Source organism: Sciurus vulgaris, assembly GCF_902686455.1.
Source record: "Sciurus vulgaris genome assembly, chromosome: 1".
Lineage (NCBI taxonomy): Eukaryota > Metazoa > Chordata > Mammalia > Rodentia > Sciuridae > Sciurus > Sciurus vulgaris.
Window position 1 is genome coordinate 197,099,330 of NC_136461.1, and position 20,468 is coordinate 197,119,797.

Consider the following 20,468-nt stretch of genomic DNA (forward strand, 5'->3'; position numbering starts at 1 on the left):
TAATATGTATGCAGGGCTTAGCACAGTAGCTGCTCTATAATCTTCAGTAAACTTGAGGTATTATTTTTATTAATGAAATAATAATCTGGAGCAGGAGCTCCTCCCAGATCCAGTACACTGATTTTAGTTTTCAGATGAGCCAGTCCAGGAACACGGAACAGCACACTGACGTATTAAATACCTTGCATGACTTCAGACAAGACCTACAGTTTCTTTGGATCTCACTTTCCTCAGGCAAATGGGAGAACTAAGATAGATAACCTCAGTTTTAAAACTTCTGTGGTTGTAGTGGATTGTTTCTGTTTTTCTCTCCAGTCTTCTTTTTACCATGCTTATCACAAAGTTTTGTCAGTGATATCTACTGTGAGATGTGACCTTTTGTTAGCACATTGTAGAATCCCAACGTTAATATCACTTTCTATAAATACAGACTAGGGGTGAGGAAATGCCGTCTCTTCAGAAGTTTAGCTATTGAAAATCCTTCTCTTTTTAGGCTCTCCGTCTGTGGCCATTACTCACTGTTGGCAATCTTCCCCGTCTCACTTCCGTTACCTTCTTTCATGGTCTCTGATGCTGGGAGCCACCTACAGTTTTGAGGTTCCCCACTCGGCCTTCCCTGGTGGTTGGCATTGCATTTGAGTTTGGCTTTCTTGCTTCCTCTACCTTTTGAAATTTAAAAATAGAAAATAACCAACAAACCCTCAGTCTTTCACATGGGCTGTAGTCTATTATGCATCTAACAGATTTTCCAGTGAATTCCATGACATGCCATTTATAGTCTGAAATCTGCCATCAGTTCATGATAAACTCTGTAAGAAATTGACAAAGAACTACTTTTATTTTGACTATCAACCATAAGATCAGAAATGGGAGGTAGCAGCCCATAGGAGGCGGCTTTGAAAAGTGAATCCAAGAGATGGAATAGCTCCCAGCCTGTTTTCTCCTTACCTGTCCAACGTCCCTGAGTGGTTGGCTTGATGAAAGGACTCTTTTCAGACTCTTACTCATGCCCTGTGGATGCCAAAGCCAGGTCCTGGGAAGCATGAGACCCTGCATAGGAATGAGCAATATTTTCAGAGACTCTACCTCACGTGACAGCAAATATGCTAGAATATGGCACCTTCTGTTTGAAAAGCAATTGTTTTCTGACAATTTTTGGAAAGTATTTTTACAGTTTTCCTTTAAAATAGCTTGGCTACAAATAACTGATTTAGCCAGGCACAGAGGCACACGCCTTAATCCCAGCTACTTGGGATGCTAAGGCAAGTCCAAGTCAGACTGGGCAACTTGGCAAGACCCTGTCTCAAAATTAAAAATTAAAAATGGGCTGCAGATATAGATCAGTGGTAGAATACCCCTGGGTTCAGTCCCCATTACCACAAAAAGAAAAAAAAAATGATTTAGTGTATAATTATTAGTTTCTCGGCAATTATCTCAGGATAGTTGGAAATTTGTATTAAGTTAAAAAAATCAATCCAGCCTACACTGCTTCCAAATGAATTTTTTTAACCAGATCAACAATTAGTAAACTTAATATTCATTTAATAGATTTTTAACATTTATTAATTTCAGTTTTATAGCTATTGTGTTTTGAGTATCCCTTATCTGAAATGCCTAGGATTAGATTTAGATTTTTGATTTTGGAATATTTGCATAGACTTTCATGGTTGAGCATCCTTAATCCAGAAACCGTAAATCCCAGATGCTCCAAAATCCAAAACTTTGAGGGGGCATTATTTCTGTACTCAAAAAAAATCAGACTCCAGATTTATGGTTTAAGGATGCTCAACCCAAAAGTGGTTTCCAAGGTCGTAGGCTTTGTGTGTGTGTGTGTGAGAGAGAGAGAGAGAGAGAGAGAGATGCTGGGGATTGAACCCAGGGCCTTAATGCATACAAGGCAGGAACTCTACCAACTGAGCTATATACCCAATCCTATAGGCATTTTTATAGGCCCAACAAAGGCCTCAGGCATTGCACAATAATGCCCAGTGGTTAAAAAATGCTCTGCCTGGGAAGTCCTAAACCTTGGGATGCTCCTTCTCCTTCTTTAAGAAATGAGAGCCAGTTTGGGGACAGCAAGCTGGCATTCAGATAGCACTAGTCTACTAAAAGGAGAAACCCCTATAAAAGGCAGGGTAGTTGGAAGCAGAATCTCTGACTTCTAGCCTTCACGTCACTGGATGGCCTGTAACAAGAGCTCCATGGCCTTTGTCCTGCCCCCAGCAGTATCTTTCCAGAGAGACACTCTTGGTTGGGGACCCAAAGCCAGTTCAGTGGATCTGAAAGGTTTACAAACCATCTGAACCAGTGACAAGAACTTCCCTTATATATATTAACAGGGAAGGTGTTAAATAATAAAAGGAAAGGAAGAGGAAAACGAGTAAGGGAGAGAGAAAGAATGAGGAAAGAATACAATATCAACAAATGACAAGTATCGGTTGAGTGTCCCTTATTCCAAATTCTTGGGACCAGAAGTGTTTTGGATTTGAGATGTTTTTTCAATTTTGGAATATTTGCATATATGGAATGAGGTAACTTGGGGGTCTATGTTCCATATACACCTTATACATAGAGCCTGAGAGTAATTTTATACACTATTTTAAATAATTTTACACATGCAACAAAGTGTCACAGTGGAATTTTCCATTTGTGGTGTCATGTCAGTGTCAGAAAATTGTGACTTTTGGAGCATTTGGTTTGTAGATTAGGAACACTCGACCTGGATCCCTTCTGAAGGAAGGGCTTTCTGTTCAGTCTCACTCTCCCATCTAGAAGTTGTCTGTCATCTGTTTTTTCCTCAGCAAGGGACAAGTACGATATAATGAACAGGGATTTCAGAAGCAGACAATGCCATGCTCAAAGTCAGCCCTGCCATTCATTGCTCAGCAGTCTCAGATGTGCTCCAGGGACCTCTGGGGTTCCTAAGAGCCCGTTAGGGGGTGTTCATCACATCAGAACTTTTTACAGGAGCAGTATGATGTCATTTGCATTTTTCATACACTATTTTTTAAGTGAATTTCTCTATAAACTCCATGCCATGTGGTACTGTGAGCACATACACAGATCAAAATCCAACTGCCTTTTATTAAGCCAAGTATTAAAGATATTTACAAAATGGGAAACAATGCCATTTTTCTCATTTGTTGTTCTGGAAAATAAAATTTTAATTGTTTTAATGTTAGTTATATTACCAAGTAATGGGTTTGTTACTGTTGTTTTTAAATGAAGTAATAATTACTTTTTTAATTCTTTAGTCTCAATGTCTAATGTGATAAATATTGATAAATATAAGGCACATGAAAAGAGTTCTTTGAGAGCCTCGATAATATTTAAAAGTACAAAAGGATTTGAACCTACAACCCAAAAGTTTAAGAAACTCAGCATTACCAGTAAATACCATTGATTATTTCCTTGAGTTAGGAGCCGCACACTTCATCTCTTTTTATCTCTGAACCAAAACTAATAAAGTGCAGGCTTCAACCCAGGCTGCATTGCTTGCCCAGGGTCTCTCGGCTAGATGTGGGACAAATAACCAGGTCCTCTGACTCTGAGGCCGCATTTCTGATTCCCAAGCAGTGTGTACTTACAAATAATTCTCTGAACTTTGAAAACACTTTTTTTTTTGTTGCTCTGAGCCTCAGTTTCCATATCAAAATTGAACAGAACAGGTCCCCTGCAGGGTTCTCTTTAGAGCAGGAAGTCCGATGCATCTAAGTGCCTATACAGTTGGACTAATGCCCAGTAGGACCCTAGACACTGTTGGCCTCCATTCTTCCCTTCCTTCCCCTCCCTGTCATGACACGAGGCCAAGGAGGCTCATTGACTCCCCTTCTTCCTCTAGATGGTCTACAGGCAGACAGAGAGGTGGAGGGAACAGAAGGAGTTGATGAAGATATGATTGTGACCCAGAGTCAGACCAACTTCATCTGCCCCATTACACAGGTATGGCTTCCTCCTTCCTGCCCTGAAAGAAAAAGCACTTAACTTCACAGAGGCTGAAAGCTTCCTGTTTGCTCTCTGATTTGATTTCACATTTGGAGTTGGGGGTGGGGTGAAGGGAAGAGAAAAGTGATGAGGCTAAAGAGGTTTGGGGCTGGAAAGAGTTTCCGGTCAATTGTGCCCTTAAGGATCTGGAATGAAGTCATGGCCCTAGGGTCCAGTGACATTAGTGCCACTGTCTCCTTGCATTTCCTTATCTAAAGCCTAATAATCATCTAAAGCCATAAGAATGGGAAGTTGAAACATACACCCGGGGACTAGGAAAAACCAGCTGGTGGCAGTTGATCACTATCATTCCCGAAAACCTAATGTCTCCTGATTACAGTTGGAAATGAAGAAGCCGGTGAAAAATAAAGTGTGTGGCCACACCTACGAAGAGGAAGCCATTGTTCGCATGATTGAGTCCAAGCACAAGCGGAAGAAAAAGGCCTGGTGAGTACGTGTGGGAGAGGAAGTGGAGGCTCCCTCGTGGCCATCGGCCAGGGCGGTGTGTTCATGCTGGGGAAGAGCTCCTCGCCCATCTCCTGCATCACGCTCACCTCCTCGGTACTGTCAGCATGGACGCTGGCTTTCTGGAAGGACAACCCAGAGGGAAAGATTAGTAATCAGTTCAGGAAGAAGCCATGGTATGTACTTCAGCCACACCCCAAAACCCAAGAAAAAGAGATCGAATTTTAATCATTCGAAAACAGGATTCTCATGAATTTGCACTATTAAAAAAGTAGCCTGGCCAGGCCTGGTGGCGCACGCCTTTAATCCCAGCAGCACGGGAGGCTGAGGCAGCAGGATCGCAGTTCAAAGCCGGCCTCAGCAACTCAGTGAAACCCTTAGTTTCACTCTAAACCTCTAAACAAAATCCACCTCTAAACAAAATCCAAAATAGGGCTGGGGATGAGACTCAGTGGTCGAGTGCCCCTGAGTGCAATCCCTTACACTGCCCCCCCAAAAAAAAGTAGCCTGAGGGGAATAAAGAAGAACCCTAACACTGAGAGGTCCCTCTTGGCATGTACACTTGCACAAATAGGAAGGAATGGTAATTTGTTCTAAAAAATATGACACAACATTCTAAGATAAGAATTCAAATACAGTGGTCTTGATGATTAAGATTTAATTGTTGGGGAAAAACTTGTATGTATTTAATTACTTAAATAACTTCCCAAAAGGTTCCAGTAAATTCATGGATAACCGACCGAAGAGATTTTTTTTTAACTAGAAGTTTTGTGGAAATGCCACTTTTCTCCCCATCCCCCCCACAACCAGGGGACCACAGCCTGTCCTGTAGTTAGGGAATCCCAGTGGGCAGCGGTCACTCTGACTTGACTCCGCTTGGCATCTCTTCTGTGCTTTCCCTACCAACTTGCACAGGGCTGCAGTGGCAGGTGTGAGCGATTCTCAGTAGGCTTCTGCTGACAGTCCCTTTGAAGTGTGGTCTGCTGCTCCATTGCCCAGAAATTTGCTGGTCCAGGCCAAAAATTGGGACTCCCCATGACTCCTCCTCTGGGTGTGGGCTTAGTGATAGGGTGCTTGAGACTACAGATATCCTGGTGGTCATTTAGTCAAGTAATTTACAATATTTATTCTAGAATAATGGTTTTGCAGCCTAATGGTTGTAAAACGTAGACCGTTAATACCTTTTTATCTGTTTTCATTTCCTCTTCATGGTTGAAATGTCTTATTCCCCTGGTGAACCTGTCACTTTCTCTTATGAGTATAGTGTTCTTTGTTTCTAGACTTCCAAACCTTCTTCTTCGACTAACTTTTATCTGTGTTCCTTCTCTGACAAGCAAAAAATGTCAACATAAAAGCTAAAAATAGACTCTCTCCCAATTATCTGATAATAAGCCCTCTGCAAGTTAAAAACAGAGCTCTCACCAGGTACCTAATGAGAGGGGAGGTCAAGTTGATCTTTAATTTCCCAGCCCCAAGAACTATAAGAAATAAATTTCTGTTGTTTAAGGAATTCAATTTTGGCACCATGTTATGGCAGTTCAGACTAACATCAATAAAGAAAAGAGTTGCACTAAAAAAAAAAAAAAAGGTAAGAATAGATACTCCTGGTTAGTTTGCTCTGACAGCTCTTCCTTCTTCCAGTCGACGACATTCTCCTAGCATCAGGCTTGGAAAGGGCAAGGACTGACATGGCACCTTTCTCCCCTGGGTGCACAGCAGAGACGCCCACTGAGTCAGATCATCTTAGGTACATACTTGACTTCCTAGTGTCCTTTGCCTTTTTTTTTTTTAATTGTACATGATATTTACAAGCACTTGAGTAACTCCTGTCATTTAGAAAAGTTTTTTCTGTCATACAACTTTAACTGGGATGTCTGACACTCTGCAAATTCTCATAGTCTATTAATAACAACTAAGTCTAAGCGGAAGAAGTCTGCAGATTGACAGAGAAGGTATTTTTACTGGTCCTTGAGAAATGAGAATTCCAGAGAATGGTGAAGGAGAATCTTCTAGCCAATGTCATGATTTCACTAGTTCCCACATCAGTAAATTGATGATAATAGTGGAAACTGTCTCATTGGCACATTTGGAATTTGAATAAGATAGAGGTAAAGTAGGTAAAGGACCTGGGACATAGTGAGACTCAGTAAACGTTATCCTGCTGTCATTACCTTCCAGCTTTTACTGCCAGCACTGTCAGCAACAGCACCAGTCTTACTACTCTGTAGGCACGGGAGACATTGCAGAGCTTTGAGACAGTATGAGCCAGGCTAGAGTTTAGGAAGTTACCCCAAAAGATTAAAAAGGATGGACGTGAAAAACTCAGTTCGGGTGCTTTTGCAGTAGATTACATCCTGAAGAGCTCACAGATGGAGGCAAGGATCATTGTGGAGGTAGGAGAGAGGATGCTTCCATCTCTAATCTGGGTATCTACAAGGATGGTCGTTAGAGGAACATGTTTAGAAGTGATTATATGAGGCTGTTTGGGTCAGGCTTAGTTTGAGGTATCAGCAATGCAGCCATTTGGAAATGTCCGGGAGGTGCAGAAAATGTGGGCTTGGAACTTGGAAGAAGGCTCTGAGCTGGCGATGGTGATGGTGAGGTTATTCTGTAGAGAAGTCAAACCCACTCATCTGCCATCAGAGACACAGCTCTGGAGTGGGTGCAGTCACCAGTGGAGACAAGACTGGGCCTTGTCCTGGCCCCGCGCCCTGCAAGGCAAGGTCCTAGCCGTGTTCTGCTCACCACGGTGCCCTCAGCCCTATTGCAGATCCTGACATCAACCCCAGAACAGCATGGTTAGTCAACAACAGCCTCAATCAAAGGAGGATGGCCCAGCAAAGCAAACTAAACAGTCACCAGGAGACAGGAGAAAAATAGAGTGCTAGGTTTCATGGGAGCCGGTGGGAGGAGCAGGCAGGGCCTCAGGACAAGGCACATTTGGCAGCAGATTAGAATCCATGGCCTGTTCACAACCTATTCCAGGGGTTTCTGATTCAGCACACACTGGTATCCTTTCCCATGAAGCATGTTAGAGGAGCAGCACCAGAATCCCTTTGTTTAAAAATGTCTGTGACACATCCAGTTTAAGAAATCTCCTTTCTTCCTCCTGGATTGTTGTACTTGTGCTTGGTTGGACTGGAGTCACAGGTCATTGTGTTACCAGGCACTGTCTGGACTCTCCTGGGCATGCTCAGTCCGAGGAAGGGCTCTCCCCGCTGGCTCGAGGCACAGTAATATCGTTGAAACCTTTGCCCCAAGTATAGTAGTTAGAACAATTTCCTAAAATATATCTTAATCATAAGACTATCATCTTACAAATAAAGCTGCCGTATGACTTTCACATGAATATTTCCAATTTTACCACAGCCATTTGTTTTGCTTTTTTGATGGATGGTAGCTGCAGTTTACACAGTCATATCTCAGAGCTCATAAAACCGATTCAGGTTGAATGGAATCGGAGGGTTCAAGCATTTACCAACAAGCCACTGAACCTCAACCTCGGCTTTTTTTTCAGCTGTAAAGTGGAAATAAACATCACCTCAGAAATGGTCAGGAATTCTATTTAGGTCTGGACCAGCACATTTCTTGGCAATAGAAAATCACTGCACTTAGAGAAAGCTCTTTTTTGGAGTCCAGAGCTCTAAACAAATAGCTGTAGGGTCAGCGAGGCGCGCACTGTTAGTTGTCGTGGCTTATCTCACTGCTTTGTGACACATTATCTGAGACTCGGATGTAGGATGGAGTTTCTCTGTGTTTAGGTATGACAGGAATCCATCCCACTCACATTTCCAGAGGCATCTAGAGACCTTCCTGAGGCTTGGAATTCTCAGGACCCAGATTCAAGAACTCAGAAGACTCAGGCGCTTGTGCTTTTGAGCCGATGTTCAGACTGAGGTTCCTCGCAGCCTCTGGGATCCCTCACACCCAGTTGCCTTTGCTCATCAGACAAGGGTGCTGGCACTGTGCAGCTGAGGAATGCCATGCCCTTCTGTGACCCAGGCTGAGGACCAGCCTCTCCTTCGAGGCTTGTAGGTCTGACTCCTGCAGGCGGTGGTGCAGGCGGAAGGCAGGTTGCCACACCTAACTGCTCACCGGGATGCCATGGGGATTAAGGCCTAGTACTTACACTGAGTTTTGTTTCCCAGAGCAGGAGTGCCCTGATTCAGCACCATGGCATTGTGGCCTCTTATTGTATTTAGTTTAAAATCTTGCATTTGCTTCTTTGGGGTGGGGTGGGAAGCAAGGCTCTCCCTGGCTCCTGCTTCAGCCTCCCTCCAGAAAGTCTCCCCGGAGCCCACACTCTTGCACCCCAGGTTGTGCCAGCTGGTCAGGGGGGAGCAGCAGCCAAGGGCGGGGGCAGAAGCTGGTGATGCTCAGGGGCCCACTTGTCTCTCACAGCAGTTCACCCATCTGTGTAGAGGGCGAAACTCAGGCACAGAGAATGAAGTCACTTGCCAGGGAGGTGAGCCCACTCTAGATTTTTTTTTTTTTTTTTTTGGTCATTTGACTCCCCTTGGGGGTGCCGTTTGCCTCAGGAACCCAGAGTCTGTCTCCTGAACGAGCTCAAACCTCTTGACACAGGTCTCTGTGGGCTCCGTCCCACTGAAAGTAACGAGGGGGTGCGTTCTGCTGCTGAGTGGTGTTAATTCCAGCAGACATTCTCAGAATGTCCTCATTTACTGACTAGCACCACTGATGTCATCAGGAAGTCCTCCCCACCTCACTCTCCACTTCCCTGTCCCCGGCTTATTCACCGTCTGGCTGCTGGAGTTAGACTTGGCTCTCTGCAGCAGGAGGTGGGAGGCCTGGCAGGCAGAAGCTGATGCTCGGTGGGCAGATGGAAGGAGGGTTATCCTGGCCACCTTCGTGGAGTTGCCCTTCCCTGTCCTGGAAGCTATTTAGGAGAACCTCCTCTTCCGCAGTCTCCATCATGCCTGTATCTTCCTCATGATCTCCACTGTTTGCTTTCATACATACACGTGTGCCTGACTACAGGGCACATTTTCGTATTTTAAAGATAAATATTATTATCAAACGTGATTATTATTCATTTCGTTGATGGAGGCTCCTCTAACATAGACTCCTTGATCTGGAGACCAGGGCCACGGGAAACTCTCCTATTTTGCTGCTAGACTCCTACCACTAGATAACTGAGGACTCCGGGATCACCTTTCTCCCTTCCCATTTTCTCTGTCCTCTTTGCTTGTTCTCAGTCATACTGGTGCTTCTTGGAGAACTGTGGCTGGTCACACGGCCGAGCCTGGGTGGGCACTTCACAGTTTTTGGCAAAGCCTGGCACAGGGCCGATCCATAGAGAATCTAATGAGCATGTGCGATGTGGAGACACCAGGAACTTGAAAGCTTTTTTGAAGAATGATGATCAGGGAACGAGTGACGGTCATAGGAGACAGGACCATGTTGCCTGTCACCCTGTGAAACTGAGACTCTGCCCAGTTGAAATCAGGGGAACAGAGGCCCAGCCAGGGGAGTGGGTCTGCGGCATTCTACTCATCCGCCATGCTGGCTCCTCCCTCAGGCCTCCCTGGCAACATGGGGAGGAAGGTTTTGGACAGCCCACCAGGAGGTGGCTGGAAATGTGTGGTTTTGTCTACCAACAAAGAAAGGAACAAAATGGTAGTGTCTAGACCTAGGTCAGCTGACTCCAAACACTGGTCCCTTGACCCTACCCAAATCTGGCTCCCAGTGAGAAGAAATCAGGTGACCTCATCCAACCCACCACCTTTGGAGAAGGCCACATCTAAAGGAAGCAGGCTTTCCTTTCTGCAACGTCCTAGGTGACTCACGCTGCTTTCCCTGGCCACACGCCTCCCACAGGTCCAGGGACCTGCTCAGTCTCTGCCCTGGGAGCCTCGTGGGCATTCAGATGGACAGAGAGTTGAGACTCGGTGCCATTCCTAGCCTGTGCCCCCCATTACTCCCGTTGCAGTGAAGGGCACCGCCAGGCCCCCGCCTGCCCACCTCTTCTTTCTCCTGCACGTGCTGCCACCATCAGCCACGCTGCCCTTGGCTCCTCGCGGGGATGGGACACCAAACTATTTTCCCTGCTGCTCCACTCTTGCGCATGGACCTGTGTTCTCCTTTAAGCAGCCAGTGTAGAGTTTTCTAAATAGAAACTAAGTCACATCCCTCCCCATCTCAAAAGCCTCCAGGGTTTTCCCTCCATACTTAACATAAGCCAGAAGCCCTACTGGGTCCCCAGCATCACCTCCCACTGCCCACCCCCTTGTCTGGTGCTTCAGCCACACGGGCCTTGCTCTCACGGCAGAGCACGCAGCGGGCCTCCTTGGCTCTGCTCAAGAGCAGACATGGACAGCTCGCCTGGCTCAGCCTGGACACCGTCCCCTGGAGCTCCTTTGACCTCACGTCATCACCTTTGCACTCGGGGCCACCTGAACTTGGAGTGCTTGTTTGGTCACTTAGCAGTTGCCTGTCCCTCCCATTAGAAGGGAAGGCAGTCCCCATTGGCACATTGCTGGTGACCCCAACCCCTGGACAGAACCCTGGAGGCCCTCAGTGAAGAATCAAATGAGCATCCATCAGTGTGAATTTTAATGTTCTTACGTTTCTTTCCAATACTTGAATGTGGAAGTTTCTGCTTAAGGTGTTGAAGTCCAGGGGACTCACTTGATTCTTTCTCCCTTACAGTTGCCCCAAAATTGGCTGTAGCCACACCAATATAAGAATGTCCGACCTCATCCAGGATGAAGCGCTGAGAAGGGCGATTGAGAGCCACAACAAGAAGAAGCACCGTCAGTCTGAGTAGGAAGGAGCCCCTGCCCACAGGGAAGTCAGCAGCCTACCTCCGCCCAGCCAGCGTCCAGAGCGATGCTTATCAGCACAGCTCAGGACTGGCTGCAACGCATACTTGGTTTGGGGTAAAACTTGGTGGTTTTAAGTGAAATCTAAGGCATTTTTTTCAAGTTACATAATAAAAATGCAAGTGCATTATATTGTTCTTTTTTAAGTGTTTTATCATTTGAAATAAAACTTTGATTACCTGCCGTGTATCCTGTCTGCACACCTCCTGATGTACAAATTGTTCCAAAGTTGCAGTTTTTTCTATTTCTTATACTTCAGAATGATTTTTATAATTGTTTTAACTGATATTTGCAATAGAAAAAAACAAAAACAGAAATACCCTGATTGAAAAGCCTTTTTTATAAGTTTAGTAAATGATAGCATTCAGTCACAAAGCAAAACCAGTTTACTTTCCTATGATGACTTTGTATAATTGACAGTTCTGAATATGTAAGTGCTTTTATTTGTCCTGTCTTTTCTGAATGGTGTCGAACGCTCTGGTAACGGGCTTACCAGGGCCACAATAACTGACGCCCACAGTGGGAGCTTCCCTGCAGCCCTCCACAGTCTAAAGTGTCGTCTGCAGCAGCACATCCTGGCTACTCTGTGCCCCACTGGATGCTCTCTGCAGGCGACCTCTTCCAGTGGGCCTTGGAGCCTCACTGTAGACGTGTTCAGGAGATGCTGTCCTAGCTCCTGTGGCCCCAAGAGAGTGAGCATAGGACCTTTAAGTTGAGTACCTTGGATGACATTCTGGTTGCATGAAAAGTGCTAATCTGTTGTCTTCGTTAATAAACTTTCATCGACCAGACTATTTAATTAAACCAAATGAAGCGTACCCTGAGTACACCGGAAACCATGAAGAGCTGATGATGGCTAGCACTTACTGAGTGCTTACTGTGTACCAGGTGCTAGTCAGAGCACTGTGCGTATGATTAACTCCTGTCCTGTCTCAGCCTGGTGAGAGGTACTGTGAGCATTTCCACTTTATGAATAAGGAAAACAAGACACAGAGAAGTGGGGCAATCTGGGGAAAGCCACAGAGTTAGGAAGTGGATAAGCTGGCACCAGCACTTCAGTGGCCTGGCCCCAGGTCTCCATTCTTAACCCCATGCTCTCCTCCTCCCAAAAGATTTACTTAAGATCTAAAAATATATTCAGAGCTCATATTTAAAAGCCAGAGCTTTTACGAATAAATGTGTGCATGTATGCAAAAATAAGTCTAACTATATTGAAGGAAATAACAGCATGGAATCTACTAAGCAGTAAAGGCCATGAAATATTAACACATATTTGAGTTTAAAACATAATTCAATGTGGCAGAATTAATTTTGAAAACATTTTCATGACATTCACTTGCCTACAAAGTGATTTTGAGTTTCCTAACATGCTTTATCTGAATCAGGCTTTCCTGAGGAAATGATTATGTTGAAGCCAGAACAAACATACTTTTCATGGAATGTGGTTCTTTTGTGAAATACTGTTTCCTAAACAGATGGGGACATGCATGAAATGCTTGCCCAAGGTTCGATTTGCATTTTCCCAATTCTTTCTAAAGAGAATCCTGGTACATTGCAGCAAATACCAATACCAGTTAGAAAAATGCAAAATAACACCATTCCACTGTGAGAAAGATAAGGTGTTTGTATCCTGTGAAATTTTTTCTTCTCTCTTCTTTAGTTTTCAGAAACTGTTTTATAAATTTGTCTAGCCAATTAAAGGATTTGAAGTTTTATATAAAGTTTATTTTCCTTTTTAAATGTTTATGGTTTGATTGTCATTATCAATCTGGCATATTTATTAAATTTTTTACAGGAGTTTTCAACAAAAGTGGAACTTTTTCTTCAAATGAAATCATAGTTCATCCAACATATAAGAGGTTTCCTTCTCCCCTTTGCCCACACAGCCCCAGAGTCCCACCTACAGTGACCCCAAGCCTGCATGAGGAACATCTGAAAACCACACATTGTAGCTGAATAGTGTTCCAGATACAATTGACTTAACACTTGGGCAGTTGTGTAGACATGGCATTTTTTTTAAATACTAGTTTTCTTAAGAAGCTTTCAACATTAAGTTTAAAACATTGCCACAGACTCCAAAAGATCATTTCTCTCACCTTACAGAACTTCAGACATGGAGTGTCCCGCTGGAAGCATCGGCGGTGATTGATGCTTCCAGTCAGACACTCCCTGACAAGGACGGAGGAAAACTGCAGGACTGAGGGGGCCGACGAGGCCAGCGTGAACTGGTGGCTGGCCAGAGCGTCCTCAGTGCACCACCTAAGCCAGCCCTCCCTGCAGCCCCAGGAGGGAGCTGCTATTACCTCACTTTATGGATGGAGAAACCGAGGCTGAGTCATCAAGTCCTTTGCCGATGTCACATGCTTGTGTATGGTCCAGCCTGTACTGGAACCAAACAGCAGGCACACAGGCAGCACTGGCCCACAGGGTTCCGTCCAGGCCCTAGCAGGCACATACGTGATTCACAGGCCAGCACTTCTGTCCATCCTCCTTAGTGCTGCGACTGAGTGAGACTACCGTTCCCGGGCCTGCAGGCTCCAGTCATCCCTGCATTTATAACTGGGGTTCTCCCGCAAACACCACGTCCTTGCCCAGCTTAGACTGACTGACGTTCGTACGCCAGCCTTCCAGCTGGTCTCCTAAGCGATCTCAGTCTGATAGGATGCTGCCTGGGTAACCACATCCTACCCCCAAACCCTGCTTCCCTGCAGACTGAAGTTCTGGCCTGGCGTTCAGGGTCATACCCAGGGCAGCACCCCTGCTCCCTCGCCAACACTCCCTGTCTTCCCAGCACCCTCACCGTAGGCAGGGTGTCCTCCCGCGTGGCCCTGCCTGGCAGGGCTTCCGCTGGCGGAGACGCTCTCCCTCCATAGCCTGGCTGGCACGGGGTGGGCAACACGCTGCACCGGGGCCCAGGTTCTCATGCCAACTCAACCTTCAGACATCTCTAAGGTGTTTTTTAAAAGCTCTAAGATTCTGCATATTTTCAACTAATAGGTCCTGTGGGAAGTATATGGCCCTTTTGAAGGAAATAGGCTGACATGGAAATTAATATATTTGAGCCAAATGTGTACATTGACTCTTCAATTATTTATTCCACAAGTATTTTTAAGACCTACTTAATGTCATGTTTTGTGATAGTCTTAGACATTGTAATAAATAAATAAATAAAATTATGCCCCTCTGTAGGGCTTATCTAGTTGTTGCAGACAACTCCAGGGTAGAGGTGTGGCTTGGTGTTACATTCCATAGGAGGTTATGTGAGTGCTGTGTACAGGCAACAGTAAGTCATGCAAAGGAAAGAAATATAAAGTACCAATCAAGCAAATATTATATTTCAGTAAGTCAAGTAGCAAGATTCAAACCAAGTTACTAGAAAGCCTTCAAAAAGCTTCTGATTGGGAAATGGGGTGGGGGTGGATTCCTGGCTGTGTGGAAATCTGTGGCTTTGGAGACCATCTGGCTTGTCTCAGACTTCATGGAGGGGGGATAATTATTCTGAAAAGAGGTAAAACGTGGACGGGACCCTCATGTACTGCTTGCAGAAATGCAAATTGATGCCATAACTTTGGAAATCGTTTGGCATTTTAAAAAGTTAAACTTACCACAGGGCCCAGTAATCCAGTAATTCCACTCCTGTGTGAAAGCATATGTTCAAAAAGACTTGTGTATAAATGTTCACAATGGCATGATTTGTGGGAGCAACAAATGTAAACGGCCCAGATGTCCAACTGATGAATAGGGAAGCCAAATGCACCAAATCCATACAAAGGAAAACTGCTTGGCAGTAAACAGGAATGAGCACATGGGAATGGAGCCCAGGGACACACCACCACCAAAATGCATCCTGCCCTTTGTACTTTTTATTTATTTATTTTATGTGGAGACAGGGTCTCGTTGTCTGTCAAGGCTAGCCTCGGACTTGTGAGATCCTCCTGCCTCAACCTCCCAAGTTGCTGGGAACCCAGAAGGATTTAAAAAAAAAAAATCTCTGTGTGCATGTTGTATGGTGAAACACTTCAGACCTACTCTTAGCAAATTTCAGGTATACAGTGCATTATTAAAAACTATAGTTATTGTGCTATGCCTTAGATCTCCAGAACTTACTCATAACTGAAGGTTTGTGCCCTTTGAATAACCTCTCACCGGTACCCCTGCGCCCAGCTCCTGCCTACCTCCCTTCCACCCTGGTTCTGAGTTGGAATGTACTAGTACATGTTAAAAGGTAACCAAACGTTATGCTAGATGAAAGAAACCAGTCAAAGATCACATAGGGTGTGAATCAACTTAGATAAATGTTCAAAAAAGACAGATCTGTAGGACAGAAAGGGTAGTGGTGGTCTAGCCTGGGAATGGCAACACAGAACAAATACACATCATAAGACCACTTTGGGGTGAAGGAAATGTTCTAAAATGGGATTATGGCGAAATTTCCACAAGTCTAACTGAAACTCCTTAAGTCCCCACACAGAGAAGGAGAGCTTTCCTCTGGTCACCGAACAGAGCAGGTGCTAAAGAGCCATCGGGGGCCCAAGTTCAGCTGCAGAACCAAACCTCCAGCCTTCTGAGAAGTTTCTGAATCTTTATCTTAAAGATTAGGTGAAATAAGACTTCTATTCAGCCTCAGAAGATCCAGGATTCAAAAAAGCAATTACTGAAAAAGTCGTTAAGGGCTAATGAGAGGATGCAATTAAATAGTGATAGCAATAAACCTAATTTTACCGAGGTCTGTTTCTCGAGTTCCCAACTGTAATTGATAGTTCTAGTTGGCTACTTTTAAAAAAGCATAGAAGAATGACATCCCCAGCCAGTTCTCTCTGTTCATGTTGCCTTTCACAAAGCTGAGAATTTACTCTCTGAAGACAGTGTTTCAGGGGGTGACAAAACCACCCGAGCTTATATCAGGATCACAAATATGTGTGACTGAAGAAAGAAACGTTGAAGAGGGATTTTTTTTCAAATGAAAAATTACAGAATTTGTTTTAGAAATAAAAAGCAACATAGAACTATTAGAGGAAGCAACTCAAGGATCACCATCTGGGGCCGAGGGTGCAGCTCAGTGCGTGCCGATATGCACAAGGCCCTGGGGTCTGATCCCCGCACCACAGAAAATAAAATGGATAAAAGGGAAATCACGGAAATCCTTCTTTGAAAAAAAAAGGATGATCTTTTGTGGTGTGTACAAACCAGAAGTGCAGCACCTCTGGGATGCGTGGGAACCGTCGTCATGCGGAGAGGAAGACTGTGGTCGAGCTCTGCACGAGGCTTGGGTCTGCAGGCCTGTCGTGGTCACCACAGTCCATAAGGAATGTGGAGAGACTGATCACTCCAAGAACAGCACAGACAAGGCCAGGGTGAGGAAACACAGGTACTATGCTGAAAAGAACTGGGATTCCCCCCCCACACAGAGGAAAAAACAGGCTTATTTTGCACAAAATATGGGGCTATGTTAGGAATACACCACAAGGCAATCAACAATAAGTGCCTTGAAATGAAAGGAGCTTTAACACGCAGAAGAAAAACCATAGTTAGCACCCTAGCAGGGGCTCTTATGCAGGGGACCTGAGTGGCCCCAGGGGACTGTGGGTAAAACCCAGGAGGTTTACTGGTATGGGAGAAATCACGTCTTGCTCAACCCTGAGTGGAATCTGACTTTCCCTGTGATGATGACTATAGACAAGGGCTGCCCACAGAATCAGCCGGATCTGGGACTTTATCACCAACAGGAATCATAAACATTCTCCTACTGCATTACTGCTGCTGCAAAGGTGCATGTACTGACCTCTTATGGAGTTTACCATCCCGCCTCGAACCATAAAGACCTGGATGGCACTCACAGGCCCTTCCTCTGACTTCCGCCGTACTGGGAATGCAAGCCAGGGCCTTGCGAATGCGCGGCAGGAACTCCGGCGCGGGCCGCCCCCGGCCCCGCCCCGGATGATTTTAATGAACCAATGGGCCTCACACGCTGGACGGCAGGCAGCGTGGGCAGTCGACCGAGTCAGGAGGGTGGCGGATTCGGGAGACAGAGCTGCTGGAGATGCGCAGAAGGCTCCTGGCATCTTCAGCTGAGGTGTCCTCAGCACGGGCCTGTGAGGAAACCACCCGAGGCCAGGAGAGAACCACCAGAAGACCAGAGGGAACAAAAACTGGCGCTCACACAGGCCCAAGTAGTTCTTTTTCCATCCGACCAGAGTGGAAAAACCTCGCAGGTCACCTGGCAGAGTGGAGCAAAGTGAGCCCCAGACTACAGAATGCTCTGGTGCTGCTTAGCAATGCTAGAAGACAAGCCTCAAAGGCAAGAGGAGCAGTGGCCATGCCTGTGATCCAGCTCCTCCAGAGGCTGAGGCAGGAGGATCACCAGTTGGAGGCCGCCTCGACAATTTGGCAAAAGCCTGTCTCAAAATAAAAAATGGAAAGACCTGGGATGTAGCTTAATGATGGCCTAGCAGGCGTGAGGTCCTGATTTCAATTCCCAGAACTGCAAAAACAGAGGGAAGAGGAGAAAGCAGAAGGGGCCAGACAGTGAACAGTCTCACCTCTGCAGGACACATGGTCTCTGTTCATCGTTAACAGTCTTAGTATGTAAATGAATGAGAGTAGCTATGTTCCAGTAAAACTTTATATAGGGACACTGAATTTTTAATTTAATTTTCACAAGCTACAAAATATTATTCTTTTTTTAGCCATTTAAAAATGTAAAAATTATTCTTAGCTCATGAGCCATAAAAAGCATATGGGAGCCAGGTACAGTGGCATACATTTGTAACCCCAGTGATTCCAAAAGCTAAGGCAGGAGGATCACAAGTGTGATGCCAACCTGGGCAACTTAGCAAGTCCCTATCTCAAAATTAAAAATAAATTAAAAGGGCTGAGGATGTAGCTCGGTGGTAGAACTCCCCTGGGTTTAATCCCCAGTTCCTTCCTGGACAAAATGGTGGTGGCAAGTTGAATTTGGTCTATGAGCTATGGTCTGCTGACCTTTGATTATTCAAAAATAAACTGTTTCTAATTGTGTAACAGAATAAGGCTCAAAAATAATTTTTAAAACATGCATGCACAGGCCTGGGCTTGTGGTTCAGTGGTAGAGCGCTTGCCTAGCATGTGTGAGGCACTGGGTTCAAGTCTCAGCACCACATATAAATAAATAAAATAAAGGTCCATTGACAACTAAAATATATATATATATATATATATTTTTTTTTTTTAAATGCATGCACATACACACAAATCTCTCACCCAACAGTGTCAAATCCATAATGTCTGGTATGCAAACCAAAAGCTCCAGGCATGCAAAGAAGCAGGAAAGTATGGTCCATCATAAGGAGAAAATTATGCCATAAAAAGACCCAGAAACGACGTGGAGGATGGAAGTAGTAAGGACGTGAAAATCATCATGAGAATAATTTTGTATGTCCAAAAAGTGAGAGGAAAGCACAAGGACGGTGTGAGGAGACCTGGGAGAGAAAAAGTTGACCCAAGTCAAAGTTCTAGAAAAAATGTCTCTTCCGTGAAAAGCATGCGGGCGGGTGTGGACCGCAGAGTGAGACTACAGTAACGGAGGTCAGCGAGGAAGATCCAGCAGCAGAGCCGTCAACCGACAGGAGCTGAAGGGCTCCTGCACTCCGCCCTACTTGCCTGCCACAGCGGAGACCCAGCTCTGTGGCTTCCTGTAGGCATTTAAAATTTCTTTATTTGTTCTAATTAGTTGTACATGACAGTAGAATGCATTTATGCATTTTGAGAAATCATACCTAAATGCAGGGTAATCTCTCATTTTTCTGGTTGTACATATTGCAGGATCACATGGGTCATGCAGTCACACATGTACGTGAAATAACAATGTCTGTTTCACTGCACCATCGATCCTGCCCCCATACCCCCCCAATCTAGAGTCACTCTGTTCTTCCCTAGTGCCCCGCCCCCTTATTGTGAATTAGCTTCTGCATTTCAGAGAAAACATTTTGGCCTCTGGTTTTTTGGGTTTGGCATATTTCGCTTAGCATAATACTCTCCAGCTCCATCCATTTACCAGCAAATGCCACAGTTTGACTCCTTCCCAAGGCTGGAATCCACATCTGACTCATGTTTATCCCCCATGCATTAAGATTTCTCAAACCAAGGTCCATTATCAGGCAGCCTAAAGAGTTGGCCAGAATGCAGGTGGCCCAGGCCCACCCCAGACCCACTAAGCCAGAATCCTGGGAGGTGGCCCAGGGATCTGCCTGTAACGTGCTTACCAGGTGACTGTAAATCATACCCCCTGTGGGGACTCTGCCCCATGACCTGGCATATAAGGAAAAGCCTGATGGATTAATGTTTAGCTAATAAAGTTAAACAGAATAACAAACTAACATATGCATTATTTTAACTAAATACCATATTCTTAAAGGCTTAGCAATGACCATAGGTAAATAAAACTTTAAACATCTTTTTTCTTCTATCTTCTGTTGTTTTTTTTTTTTAATATTTTGATGAGTTGAAGGACTGATAACCCACTATGTCCCAATTCTGCTGGTCAATCCCTCACTGCCAGTTCAGATTTACTATGGAATTGGTTTTGATTGTCCTCCTTGGGGGCATCCTTCATATCTATCTGCCAAGGCCCAGCATATAGTAAAATCTCAAAGAAAACAAACCAACACACAAAAATACCTCTCACTGCACTTGACCACACCATGCGTGCCAGCAGCTGGGACGTGGGCTAGCTAGCATGAGTTCAGAGGGAGCTTTGACCCCTGCTCAGCTGGAGCGGGCTCAGTGTGTTGGTATGAATATGGTGTTTCCCAAAGCCCAGCCGTTCAAGCTTCTGCATCAGATTTTTGGTCACATCCATTCATGTCCTGTATTATTATTTGCTTAATTTTTTGAGTGACTTGAATCAACTCACTTTTTTTTGTTTGTTTTTCATTGTGCTGGGGATTGAACCCAGGGCCTTGGGCATTTGAGGCAAGCACTCTACCAACTGAGCTATGTCCCCAGTCCTAATCAACTCACTTTTTTTTTTTTATTTTTTTAGTTGTAGATGAACACAATACCTTTATTTTATATATTTATTTTTATGTGGTGCTGAGGAGGATTGAACCCAGGGCCTCATACATGCTAGGCAAGTGCTCTACCACTGAACCACAACCCCAGCCCCTCAACTCACTTTTTAAAAATGTTTAGGCTTCTCCT

At 44.9% G+C, this 20,468-nt stretch overlaps 1 protein-coding gene across 4 annotated transcripts in view; it reads left to right on the forward strand.

Moving 5' to 3' along the window:
• The window catches only part of NSMCE2 (NSE2 (MMS21) homolog, SMC5-SMC6 complex SUMO ligase), a 229,827-nt gene extending 218,347 nt beyond the window's left edge, over positions 1 to 11,480 (forward strand). For 3 of the 4 annotated variants that reach the window (XM_079137659.1, XM_079137660.1, XM_079137661.1), the window contains 3 exons: positions 3,842 to 3,942; positions 4,325 to 4,431; positions 11,119 to 11,480. In XM_079137659.1, coding sequence (XP_078993785.1) covers positions 3,842 to 3,942; positions 4,325 to 4,431; positions 11,119 to 11,236 — 326 coding nt within the window. In that variant the 3' untranslated portion in view covers positions 11,237 to 11,480. The remainder of the gene's footprint in view (positions 1 to 3,841; positions 3,943 to 4,324; positions 4,432 to 11,118) is intronic. The other variant, XM_079137664.1, reaches the window with a different exon arrangement.
• The last annotated feature ends 8,988 nt before the right edge of the window (positions 11,481 to 20,468 follow it).